The 13,890-nt window shown below is 32.4% G+C and overlaps 2 protein-coding genes across 2 annotated transcripts; both read right to left on the reverse strand.

Moving 5' to 3' along the window:
• Window positions 1–1,137: 1,137 nt before the first annotated feature.
• LOC106444249 (auxin-responsive protein SAUR50-like) lies at window positions 1,138–1,979 on the reverse strand. Its single transcript, XM_013885746.3, has one exon. The coding sequence runs from the start codon at window positions 1,821–1,823 to the stop codon at window positions 1,497–1,499; it is 327 nt and encodes a 108-aa protein (XP_013741200.2). The 5' UTR covers window positions 1,824–1,979; the 3' UTR covers window positions 1,138–1,496.
• An 8,517-nt stretch (window positions 1,980–10,496) lies between these two features.
• On the reverse strand, window positions 10,497–13,526 carry LOC106439838 (protein NUCLEAR FUSION DEFECTIVE 4). Its single transcript, XM_048776665.1, has 3 exons — window positions 13,007–13,526; window positions 12,014–12,858; window positions 10,497–11,034 (listed from the first exon to the last, which is right to left on the reverse strand). The coding sequence occupies exons 1-3, from the start codon at window positions 13,340–13,342 to the stop codon at window positions 10,563–10,565; spliced, it is 1,653 nt and encodes a 550-aa protein (XP_048632622.1). The 5' UTR covers window positions 13,343–13,526; the 3' UTR covers window positions 10,497–10,562.
• Window positions 13,527–13,890: the final 364 nt, after the last annotated feature.

Genomic DNA, 13,890 nt, shown 5'->3' on the forward strand with positions numbered 1-13,890 from the left:
ACTTTATCAACATTTGTTTTTACAAGTAATTTAATTTGGATTGGAAAGAAAATATAATTATTTACACGGTTCATCTAATTATGGAGTAATAATTTATAGAAATTATTAATCTATTAAGTATTAATCTGTATATACTTTATTGTATAAGAAGTGTAGAAATTTATGATATTAATTACTGTTTTCTTCTAATTAATTAAACTTTAGTTATAGCTTTAATTGATATATATATATATGGCTCTAAACATGCTTAAGGGTCGCAAATTTTGGATAGTACAGCTAAATGTGTTTTGTAAATGTTTTGGATACAACTGCTTTTCATAATCACCATGACTCATTTTCTTTTGTTTGTTTTCTAATATATAGTATTATTTTGTTTGGTTCTTTTCCTTCAAATATAGTATTATGTAACGTAAAAGCAAAATACCTTTTCGAAAGAAGCATTATATTGCAATAAACATATCATCATGCACGTCGACAAATCCATGGGCAGAAAGAAAAGACAAAAAATAACATTAAGAAATGAATTGCCAAGCCTTTAGTCAAAAAAAAATGAATTACCCCACGGAGAACAGAACAAACCCGTGAGTTGGCAAAATAAACAAGTGGTAAATATTAAATCAAATGTTTTAGGTAGTATTTAGCTATTCATAGTAAAACACTTTGGTATTCATATGCGAGTCTTATGCGTTATGCCTCAAAATATACATATATGGAGTGAATCGAGTGATCATGAACATAGTTTACAAAAAAAGGATGCAAAATTAACTTTCCATAACACCAAACCCATGCTTGAATATGTATCTACCTAAAGGTTTGCTAGCTTTCGGTTTGACATGATCTTTGTTCTATAGAAATGTTAATGTATAGAGAGAGACGGCTAATAATAGTCAAATAGTACTTTGTGATCTGGTTTGACCATTGTCTTAGAGTCTTAGACTCTTAGGAGATGTATATGAATCTAAGAACACTAAAGGGGAAACAAAAAGTGTATTCGATTTTAGACCAAAAAACATTTAAAAATCCCTTTTTGTGCAAGAAGTTGAGGCATGCTCAGAAACTAGATATATATTTGCTGTAAAACTTGATTTATTAGGTTTTTATTGCATGTACTATGTAGAGCATACTGATCATCAAACATAATAATTAACCTCTCTCGCATATTAAGTAACAAACCAAATACCCATGAGGCCGTGAGGAAAATATTACAAGCTTTCTTCAGAGATTTAAACCCAAAAATTTCCATCTCGTGGGTTTTTTTGGTTAGACGAGTCAAACTGGACCCATAAAAATACCCAAGATATGAGCTAAAAATACGACAAAAGAAACAGAGAAGAAATAGGAAATACAGCCAAACATCAAACTAAAGAAACGAGAGAGGATGTTCAAAAAAAAGAGAAGCTACAAAAAATAAAATAAAAAAAACTTCATCTTTAACCATCTCCATCTCTATCTCCTTTAGCTTACTTGTTCTTCGTCTTGTTGAAAATATATAGATCTCATCGGATCATGGAAGTCAGATCTTGAAAGAAGAGTTCATCACAAGGAATGGTGAGACCCATGTCGTGATCAAAACCAAACTCTTCCTCAGCTCTTCTAAGGAGACATTGGAAGTCAAGATTGGTCAAAAAAGAGATAGGAACTATGTATCTGCTCCTACTTTTTCCTACATAGACTGGGAAGTGTCCCTTTGGTACATCAAGTGGGAGATCATATTCTTCATATCCTCCTCCTCCGTTCTTCTTTCCCAAGCTCGAACATCTCTTCAGAATATGCCTAAGCATTGTTGTTTGAGCAAGTTTTGTAGATTTCTTGAGGATGGCCATTTTCTTGTGTGTTTGAGTGAATTGAGGAGAAAAGCTTTTTTGTTGTGTTTGTAGAGAGAGGGAGTTGGTGGATAGTATTGAGGGGTGAGGTGTAAATATTTATAACGACATGCATGTGTTGTGTATTTCTGTGTGTCTGAGAGAGAGGTGAGAAATATGTGTAGAAGCCACTCACACAATGGCAATAAAAACATTAGAGGTTAGAGCCATTTTATGGTTGGTCCTATTATGACACTATGGTCCCATCGATTTCCACCTAGCTCATAACAAGATGACCCATAAAACGCTATCTGGATTTAAATTTTAGTATATGTATTAGAAAGTTTGAAACATACACAACTTTTAGGCTCTTAAAAATGGATGCCGAATGATTTCAATATTTATGATAAAATTGTTGTATATCACCATTTACAACACAAAAAGCTAAAACTCAAACAGATGTCTGCATAAAAGTAAAATAGACTCTTTCATATTTTTTAACTGTTTAAATGGTGATTAACAACAGTGTAACCAATCGACGAGATTGCCAGTGTTGGGATGTAGTCAAAGCCAGCCTCATTTCTACTGTTCATATCCGCACTAGAGAGATCGCAAAATACTAACCAACTAACCAAGGCTTTTAGTCTCCCTTAGTTTGAAGTTTTGTCATCTAAGTTGGGTTCGAAATTTTCGCTTTCCAACTTTCATTTTATTTTTATGCAAACCTTCTTCACTTTCAACTTGAAGGGACATATTAGATAAAGGAATCCTATTAAAGCCTTGATAAGTCATATACTAAAGTCCTTATAGCATTAGGTTTATATTTTCATGTGATGTATATAAATAAGAGTTATCTTTTGATGTCAACACAAGTTAATAGTTTACAATATCAAACGGTGTCCTTAAAAATGTTAACTGTAATTTAAAAAATATTTATTTATTTTTTAATAAATATAATCGTAAAATTGAGGTTAAAATAAAAATATCATACAAAAAACGTTTTTTTTTTTTACAAAAGGTAAAATTTGATTGTTCAAGATAATGTCGTTAGAAGGTTTACACTAACCGCTATACAAGCTCAACAAAAACATGAGTCGTTTGCTGAGCCGAACTCTGCGTTTCAAGTGTCTGGCATGTAAGCTTCAAAGCATGGGTTATTGCTGGTTATCTGCTACTTGTGTGAATAATGAGTTGTTTTAACAAAAAATAAAGGAAAATTGTTTATAAACAAATGTTTACTCGAAGAAGCATTTTAATTTTGTACGAAATAGTATTATTATTATTTTTTACTGAAATATTATTTTCTACAAATAAATGAACTTGCTCGAAACATATAACATATTTGAAAGAACATTTCAAAATGAGTCAATGCGTGTCCCTGTCTACCTGCAGAGCAGAGGTGTCGTTAAAGACCGTTAATCACGGACTTTGGAAATTGCAAATGTACTGAAGAGTACAAAGCAGGGCAGGATTTGTGGTTAGGAAGAGCTTGTGACACTTCCAAACAAAAGTTATTTTCTTTTATTATTCTTATTCTTTAAAATTTCTTTTTGCAAACACCAACCATGTGCGCTCCTCTCCATTTTTGCTATTTTTTTTTTCTCAAAGCTCTGAATCTGAGTTCCTCTTTTCCAATAGCTTTCAATTATTCCCCAAATTTCAGCTCTTTAACTGGTATAGTAGTTTTGATTCTATCGTGAACTCTCTTAAATGAGTGGCTATAAGGATCTTATTTTTGGTAATAGTGTATATGTGGATAGAAAACGGGAAACATGTAGGACCAGTCGATGACTCTTGAACTTGACGTGGTGAGGCTACGAACGGTTATGTCGGACCACTACACTTACAGACCAATTAATTATTGTTAATGTAGCTATATCGTGTTGCTCAAAAGAAAAAAAAAATGTAGCTATATCGTAATTTGCACTGAAGAGAAATAAGTGTAAAATATAAAAATATAAAAATGTAAAAATGTAGATGCAAGGGTTAGTTTCACACTTTCATTAACTCTTTTTAAAAGATAATATTTCCTTCATTTAAGTAACAATATTTTTTCTAGTCTCTTAAGATTCAAACCAAATTAACAAAAAAATAAAAAGACTCAAAACAAAATTTTAATAATATTACTTTGTGGTTTTATGAAACATATTTTAAGGTCAAGATCGCTTCGATCACATGCTAAGCCACCAATACTCTGATAATCCACCAAGGCACCAAGTGCTTGTACAAAAGCTGCTTTCAATTAAAAGCATGTAGTAGTAGTATATGATAATGTTGGTTTCAATAAAGCATCAATTAAAAGCATAGTCTTTTAAAACGAAAGAAAAATCTCCGGAGAAATAGACCATAATTTCCATAATCAGAGGAGATGATTTGGTCAAAAAGCGATGTGATGAGCGGTTTGAGAGTAGGAAATTGTCACTATCTGAAACAAGCATTTTGTCTTTTAATAATTATATCTGCATTTCTCTTGGGAACTATGGTCCCATGTGTTTAGGAAAGCCACCTATGTCTCTTAGCACAACTTTTGTCCTTATATACTTTTCTTGTATAACACAGAAATCAAATCGATGGGTAATTAGGAAGATTGCACACTTAATAATTTAGTTTGTTCCACTGACTTATTCACAAACTTCATTTTGGAGGCTGAAAATACGAGCTGATTTGACAGATACATATTATTAACCCATTAAACTGTAGAAATTTTTTCCCAAATTTTGTTAATTTTATAAGGTTACGCTATAATATATAATGTTCTCGGACATTTTTTCAAGTATAACCGGAAACATTTCCTGTAAAAAAAAATTTGTATTAAAATTACAACTAAAAAAAATTGTAGAAAATAATAGTTGGGACATAGGACTCATTTATGTAAAAATTGACTTTCGATAAACATATGAAAAATTGACTCAAAAAGCAAGGATGAGGTGAAAAGGAATTGAGAAAAACAAAATTAAATGGTTTTTTAAACTATTTATTATTAATTACTCATGAGCTTTTATAAGAACTATATCTCTTTTTCGGTAAATGCAATTAGTTTGTATTATATTTTATTTTTAATTACGTAAAAATGTGAGATCGGTTTTCATAGATAAAACTGAGATGTTTGACATTGCGTTGATAAGTTTAGTTTAAAAATGGATCTGAGGAATATAATGGAAACAAGAAGACATAATAATTAAAAGAGTCCAACGTTGTGCTTTAAAAAAATATGTTAATGCTTCCTTATAGATCGATTGGGAAAATAATAGATCAAATCAAATGAGTGCATTACAGTATTATTTAACAAAATTTGATGGTTTTGTATGATAATAACCTTAATTGGGCCTTTGATGAGGCTAGCCGTGCGCACATACACAATGTTTTTTTTATTACCCGATTTTCTTTCTTTAGTTTGATAAACTTCTTAACGTGTAGATGTCGCCCGTATACTTTTGTAGCTTCTAGAAATGCCAAATACCAAATCGAACCTATCTCTCCTCTCTAAACTAAATACTAATTTATAGATGTCAAAACTGGAAAAAAGAAGAAGAAAAAGCTGGTGTACGCCCACGGTTTTGGGACATCTATATATTGCAAGGTTTTCTATATGTATTTTGTTTATAAAATATAGTTACGCTGCACGTTCATGATGTCATACTATCAATTATGTGGTCCAAAAAATTGGAACTTAACTACCACACTAGTTCTTCAACCGTCCATGTGTTCTGATGTACTTATTAGTTATGTCATCGTCTGATAAATAATACACATCACTAGGAATTTACTAAAAAATATTCAGTTTTTCCTGAAACGTCCCACTTCTGAATTCCGTGAAACGCACCATGGATAAACGCCTACACCAATCCCGGACAATCATGAGGTCATGCACATTGTTTACACACCCTAGAGTCGAACTCGAAGCTACAAAAAATTGTGTGTTATGCTGAATATGGAAGATGAGTGCATTGATAGTATAGTCATAGACTTATATTTTTCAGAAAAGAAAATTGGCTATTTATAACTAATTATGAGTTCCTTCAAAAAATATTTTTACCTAGTTCTCTTCATATATGTATATAAAAACATAAGTCATGCATAATATAATTGGACCAAAAAGACCATACATATCCCTTATATATTAATCATGGAGCATTACAACATGTTTTCGTAGTAACGTGTCATCACTAGGATAATTCTTAGAATCTTTAGAAAAATAAGTCGGTCCATATAAATATATAATACTTTTTATTAAACTAACCATCAAATTGATTAGTAGTATACAAAAGAATATTCTCAATTCTTTCCTTAAATAAAAGCTACAAAATTAATATGATTAACATATACATGATAATTAATGAGTATGAATAATACATATTTGATAACAATTTTTGTATCCTCTCTATTTTAGGTTTAATTTTATACTATTAAAAGAAATTAAAAATCACATTAAGCATATAATACAAAACTTTAGATTTTTTCTTATATGTTATATTTTGAATTTTTTAAAACAACTATAAATTACTAAAAATGATAAATGTCCCACATTCAAAATTTTGTGATCAATGGTTTAATTTTTTTTTTGTTCAAGTAAGATATAAATGATCATAAATCATATGAATATGAAGTCTCATAAATAGATATTCATATTATATACATATATATATCTTAATATCATTTAAATTAAATTATATACTATATAAAATATATAGAAATATGTTAATTTCAAAATTTGCATTGAAAATTATTGAGATATTAATATTTTAATTTTGAAATTTGTATTTGAAAAATCTCACATTAACAGTTTTGCGATTAACGGTTAAAATTTTTGTTACAAAAAAATATACAAATGTTAATAAAAATCATATGAGTAGGAAGTGTCAATAATAAATATTTATATTAAAATACACTATATATATCTATGTCAATATCACTAAATTTTAATTATATACCATATAAAGTTAAAAAAAAAATCATTGTTTGAATGTATTTACCAAAGACATGATTGTAAATAAACAAAAAGTATTGGTTTTGATTTATGTGCTTATTCTAATGTATATAATTTTATGTGTACAAATTATTTTTTTAATTGGTGGTTTCTAATATGTTATTTGATCCTGACAATCCCATAAATACATTTCTTTAAATCGAAGTGATTTTTTTTAAATATTGGAAACAGTATATATATATATATATATATTATTTCATTCAGATTAAATAATTTAGTCTTGATGTTTATTCATAAAAATAAAATATCATGAAAAGATTCCAACTACCTCCTTTAGAGTGTTCTAAAAATGAGATATTTGATCATTCGTTTAATATTTGTTTCTCTCTAATACCCTATCTAGCTATTCTAATTGTAAGAATAAGAGATTTGAACTTTTTATTATAATTTTTTTTGTTTATCATTTAATAAATCAAACAATTCTTTGGTTATATATAGTTTATATATACTAGAATGATAAAGTATTATATATTTTTTTTCTCGGTATACTTTTAAGTAACTAAACCTCAAAAGCGTAGGTTAATAAAATAAGTAATTTGTTTTGTTGTTTTAGAATTATATGAATTTTAGACCGAATTGGTGAATATAATTAGATAAACATTTATATTTCAAGACTGCACTTCTATTCTATAACAGCTTGATATATTAAATTTTGACACTAACCTGTGAATAGAGTTTGCCGGTGATTTTCTTAAAAATTTTGATTCTTAGATATGTATCTGGAGGGGAATTAATTTTTACAGATGTCAATCTTTTTAAATTGACACTTATATAATTCACCAAAATTACAAAAGAAGTTAAAAAAATAAACAAAACTCATATTAGTGAAACATAAACGAGAACGAAAGCACAATTTTATAGATGTAGAAAATGAAATCATTTAAGGAGAGTCAATAGTAAACAAATTGAGAGAAGAAAACCTAACCCCTTTTCGTCATGTTACAATCGATGTTGCCTATCTGGTTTTGGTGATTTGTGTCAGTCGCAAACTTAATTTCCTTCCGTGAAAAGGCAATCTTAAAACTAATTAATAAATGAGTTGCAATACGTTAGTTCTTCAACAACGATGATACATTTAAAAGACCAACACTTGTATTCGTCATTAGACAATCGATAAAAAAATTAGTATTGAAAAATGTTAAAACCATTTAATGAACAAACATTAGAATAAAAAACTCACCCCGCACGTGTCCTCGGATTATCATCTAGTCTTTACATTAATATCAAAATATACATAAGCACTGGAAACCCAAATTAAACTCGTGTATATAATTTCTACATATAAATTAGCATTCAATTTTTTTGTAACTTTTAAATTAGCATTCATTGAGGCAACATCAAGTAGTTTTTATCCATAGTTTATCTATTTAAGAGACACAGAGGGACAAATTGTTTACCAAGTTGCTATTCATTGTCGACTGCATTATGAACAAACTGCGTTTCTCTTTTAGTCAGACTCTGTTTACCTCAGTTCGGCTTTGTCAAAGGATGCCAAAATATTAGGCTTGTGTAATTATAGATTGATGTGCATGCACAAAATATATTTGGCGACTTATTGTGGAACCTTATGTACAGATATTCAAGCTACTACTTATTCTTTTGTGTAGAAGTTTTGTCCTTGCAGGTTCTTATATAATGGCATTGTTTTCTTCCTTTTTTCTTTAGTCCTTAGAAATTAATTTCTAGTACCACTTTTTATTTTTGAAGGTACATTGAGATGGAAAGAAAAGATGGTGCAAGAACAGTCCAAAGACGGAGACACTGGATGAAATCTCTCTTTTGTTCAATGTTTCTTCTTCTATTTATGTTGTTCTATAAATTCAAAATTCTGTAAGTCTCACATTCTATCTAAATGAGATTTATCTTATTTAATTTTGTAGTTGCAATGTGATGGCTGTTAGATCAAGAAAAGTTCCAAGATGGAAAACCATGGATAGAGATATTTGGGAAATATTTTCGAGAAGCTCAACGTATTGGATGTTACCATAGGAGCATCATGCGTCTGTATCTCGTGGTTCCTTGTTTCTCAACAAAAATCCCTATGGAAAAACCATCGACCTTGCCTATCTTTAACGTGTTGATTTAAGCATCCTCGACTGCAAAATTGCGGGTCAAAGATGTAAAGATAAAAGAAGGCATGTACCATCCTAAGAAGATTTTAACTGAAATCACCAAACTTAGTAGTACCGCCCCTACCAGTTTTCCCTTCAACTTCTATTCTTGCTTGGAAGATGAAGATCTTATCATCGCTGCTGAGAGGTAAATCTCGTGAATACCTTGAATCCCAAGAAACGAAAAGGAATGTGCTGCTTCTATCAACATTCTTTTTTTTTTTTGCAGGATGCCAAATATCAAAAAAACTTGTCTTGGCACGAAGGGGCAATTTAAGTGACAATTCATATCGACTTGTCTCCAGTCGATGAAAGAACCTTCACACATTAATCATCTGTTCAGGCTTTTACTTGAACGAGAGAATCAACTTTAAACTCATTGGAGAAAACTGTAGCAATTCCCACCTTTATCGCATGCCTCCAAAACCTAGCAACCCTTAATCTCTCACATTGTATTTTCAGAGAACAATATTACCGATCCAACCTTCGAGGCTTCGTACTTTAGGACAGTCTTATTAAGAGATTCACTCAGAAGATAGATACGTTTATCATGTGTCCGAAAGTCGGTTGCTGCATATGTGAAGATCCGTGTCACATCTCGTTTATTTTTTTTTAGAAAAGCAGTGGCGAAATGATGAGATAAAGGAACTTGAATTCTAAAATGTTGAAAAGCTATTCATGTTCATGATGGTCTTAACAAATTCTTGAATTCATATTTCAAAATATAAGCATTTCCCTTATAATGTATATATTATCACTATAATATAAAACACTATCTTAGACTATGATTATCGGGTGAAACCCAAAATGGGTTTCTAAATTTTTTTTTATCTGTCTTATCTGATTTATAAAAAAAAATATCGGAACCAATCGCAGGCTCCACGACAAGGATCACTCAAACATTGATCCTTAAATGGCACTTTTGGTTACCGATTTTTATGTTTTTGTGGTCCCCCCTAAGAAACTGCCAAAAGCCCCCGGATGCACATGCCCTTACAATATTTGTATGCATGTTTTATTCATTAAATCATTTCTCATGTCAATAAGTCTTTTATTGATATTTGTACCAGCAAGTCTTCATTTAAGTCCTTCATGTCAATATATGTATCTGTGATGGTTTATAAACTCTTCAACTAATCTTGTTACTCTATCAGTTTAAGCCCATACTATTGGTTTTCAGATCTTGTTATTTCATTTCTAAGTCTTAGAGACTATATAAGCCAAGAAGCCCTTTCTCAAAAAAAAAAGACTATATAAACCGCTAAGTCTTTTTTGTTGTCAAGAATAGAAAAGATTTAGAATTGGTGATATCAAAATTCTATCACATATGGAAAGAAAGAAATGGGAAGAGACATCAGGCATGTTTCCGCGCGGTGGATCAAGTAGTTCGAATCATTGATAAGGCAGTGCACAACAGAATTACTTCATTTCGATACAAGGCTGATCATAAATATGCAGGATTGATGCAACGATGGTTCGCTGTCTCAGCTTAATACATAGGAAAATAAGAAACATTTCTTACAGCCTTGTAAATTTTCTTTTTAGCTTTTGTAAATGCCTATTCTTTTTACATTGATCGACAAATTTCACATTTCAACAAAAAAATTTCCAAATCTCATTCAATTTTATATTTAATCTAGAAAGAACTGGATCTAACAATTTTTAACTAAGGTTACTAGAAGATTTATTGACCTGTTTGCTAGCATGAATCTTAGCATAAATCTCCTTCGTTCTATAAGCCAACAAAATATCTAAACCAACTCCAATAACAGAAGCTAAAGCCATGACCAAGAAAATGAGACGGTAACAGTGAGCTCCTACGCAAGTGTTGCCTCCACCAGGAGTTGGTGTAGCCTCTGCATCGTAGAGAAATCCGGCGAGGAGACCAGAGAAGAGGAACGAGCCGAGGGGCAAGTTAAGTACTAAGATGTTATAGATGAGACCATAGTGTTTGAGACCAAAGAGTTCTGATGCTGTGGGTACGGTAATGGCTAGACGGACACCATAACAAACTCCGACCACCATTGAACCGATGTAGAGTGAATTAGGCACTGCTAAAGCCATTAGTAGATATCCTACGGCCATGAGGATTTGAGATGCTGCGTTCCATAGTGGTCTTGGTGTTCCAGCTTTCCTATATAAATTAAAAGAAAATTTTACATTTTTTATTAGTAAAGCAATTAAATGAACATGTTTTTTTTCATTCCTTTTTGAAGAACAAAAAACATGCTTATTGATAATGTTGTATTACGTTTACAGTAAGGTAACCTTCGAGTCTGGTTTAAATTCAATATAATATTTAAGTTTGTATAGAATCTAGAGAGGGATATTCACGTGATACGGAAATATAGGGTGTGGTCCAAGTAAAGGAAAAGAACAAGAACTAGTTTGGACATGTCTATGCACAAATACAAAAATTCAAAATGAAACAAACAGAGCTATCTGAAAAATCACTTTTCTTTATATGAAAAGTTATTAAAGGAAGCAAAATGCAAACAAACACAATAACGCATTGAATGTTGTGTGTCCATTGATGTGGATGTAAAATGATATACGTCACGTAATAGTTTTTAATCTATATTATAACGAGAGTAAAGCATAGGATCCCGGAACTGTAGACTTAATCTTTTATAGTGACCGTAAATTCTAATGTTATAGAAATTTTAGCCTAAAGTTTGAATTATTCATAAATCTTCCAAAATCAAAATGGTAGCGTCCTGAGTATTTTGTTTTTTACAATAAAAAAAGAAGAAGAAAAATATGAAAAAATTATGCATGTGAAAACATTCTACAACATTTGCCAGTTAGACCATTAAGTTAGTTTTGAACCAAACATACCATCAAAACGATTGAATAGTTTTGTCAAAAAAAAAAAAGAAAACAGATTGAATAGTAAGTTTGCGGATACAATTGCATGCAACACAAACTGAAGTGTCGGCAGGTGCTCAATGGAAGAACCTAACCAACTTATTAGATTTTTGATTTGAAACTTATTTTCATAATTTTAGAAAATAAAATGTATACCTTTCGAAAAGATCTTTTTTATAAAGGAAATTACTGAAAATGAAATTTGCTGATTGTAAAAAAAAAAACTGAAGTAGGTGGAAACTTACTTGAGAAAATGTTCGGAGAGAGTACCGGAGAGAATGCGACCGAAAAATCCCCAAATACTAGTCATGGAGACGAATATCGAAACATCAGTGTAACCAAGAGCAAGCCCTATCTGGCCCATATTGTTCATCACTGCTAAACCAGTTCCTACACCACACAAGAACGAAACAAACAGCACCCAAAAGTCAACGGTCAACATCGCTTCCGTTATCGTATGGTCTTCTCCCAACACCGGCCTCTTCCTCTCCCCCACAAGATTCTCCTCTTCCACCGCCGCCGCCGCCGCAGCCTCTACAGCGATCACTTCCTTCTCCTCCGCTATATCTGAGCTGAGCAAGGGTTCTTGAATCTGTCCTTCAACGTCTTGTTCACCACGGTTCAAGCTTTTGATGAATGCATGGAAAGGTACAGCGATGGGAGAGAACAAGAGGAAGAGAAGTATAGAGGCGAAAGCGACTGAGAACACTCCGGTCTTGACTCCGATGATGTCGTAAGACTGAAGGTAGACAGCGACTACAACCGCTACGATGTTGAACACGGCGAAGTAGCGAGTCTCTTCGCTCTCCTCGTCGGCGGAAGAAGCTGGAGGGATCTCGCGGAGGAAGAAAACCGCAGTGAGACAGACAGCGAAAGGCACGACGGCGAGTAAAACGAGAAACGACGCCGGATCGTTTGAGAACAAAGCGGTGCATAGATCGGTGAAAATAGCAGTGCTTAGGCCTACGTATCCTTTCAATATGCCTGAGACCGGACCACGGTTTCGCCGGAAGTTTCGTATGCATGTCACTAGAACCGCCGTGTTCATCCACGTCGTGCTGTTTCCTCCCATACAGAGGAACACACACATCTAGAGTCCAAACACAAAATCTTGTCATAACTTGTACGAATGAGTTTCAGACAGACATAAAGAACCTTTTGATCGAATCAAAACTTTATTGAACTACGTTGATTTATAAATATATATTAATTATATAAAAAAGAAAGATAATCTTTACCTGCCAGTAAGGGAGCGGGGTGATGGTACGGCTAACCACGAGCCATTGTACACCATAGCCAAGAAGACCTTCGAAACAGCCTATAAGGAGAATGACTGGAGTGGAAAGACGATCGGAGGCGAGGCCAGCGAGGATTCCAAAGGCTTTTCCGACGTCTTTAGCAACGGAGAGGTTGTTGAGTTGGAGCTGGTTGAGGTTCATGAGGGACTTGAGAGCGCTGGAGTAGTTGGAGAAGGTGTAGTTGTTGCCGGAGATGGATTGAACCCAAACCGCCGTTACAAAGCCAAGCCATTTTAGTGCAGAAGAGTAAGAAGAGGAAGATCTCAGGAAACCCATTGCTGAAAGAAGAAGAAGGTGAGTGTGTGGGTCGTGGAGGTTAAAAGTAAGGGAGGCTTTATAGAAGAAACAGGGGAAGGTTTCGTTTTTGCTTGTTTTAATTTAATTAAATTGTTTTTTTCACATTTGTCAACAAATAATAAAAAAAATGGTTTATTTAAATTTACAAGTGGGATGAGAACAAGGTACGGCAACGTCATGTAATACGGTTAAAGGTGGGCAGGCCGTGGATATATCACGGCATGAAATATTTGAAAGACGGTGTGCTCATATTGTATCTTTTCTCAGTCGTTTAAAAGAAGTGAAAAGGTCGTATAAAGCTAATAATAGTAGGTGGCCAACTAGGCAATTTTTTTTTGGTAAAAAACCAACTAGGCTATGTTGCTCTCCCTTGCTGCTTAGGAATATGCTTCTTCTTCTTTTTTGTAAAAGATATTGTTCCTTCTAAACCTATATATAGTACATATTATACTCCTAGTTGAAGTTGTATATGAACAAGCTAAAGTTTAAGTGCCATGGGTTGAGGATTTTATAATCTTCACTACATG

The sequence above is a fragment of the Brassica napus genome, chromosome A3 (assembly GCF_020379485.1).
Source record: "Brassica napus cultivar Da-Ae chromosome A3, Da-Ae, whole genome shotgun sequence".
NCBI lineage: Eukaryota > Viridiplantae > Streptophyta > Magnoliopsida > Brassicales > Brassicaceae > Brassica > Brassica napus.

Excerpts from the sequence above, each read along its gene's own strand:
- LOC106444249 (XM_013885746.3), bottom strand. The coding sequence starts at position 1,823 with ATGGCCATCCTCAAGAAATCTACAAAACTTGCTCAAACAACAATGCTT.
- LOC106439838 (XM_048776665.1), bottom strand. The coding sequence starts at position 13,342 with ATGGGTTTCCTGAGATCTTCCTCTTCTTACTCTTCTGCACTAAAATGG. Across the intron at positions 12,859-13,006 it reads CCCCGCTCCCTTACTGGCAG|ATGTGTGTGTTCCTCTGTAT; the intron begins GTAAAGATTATC and ends TTTGGACTCTAG. Across the intron at positions 11,035-12,013 it reads CTCTCCGAACATTTTCTCAA|GAAAGCTGGAACACCAAGAC; the intron begins GTAAGTTTCCAC and ends TAATTTATATAG.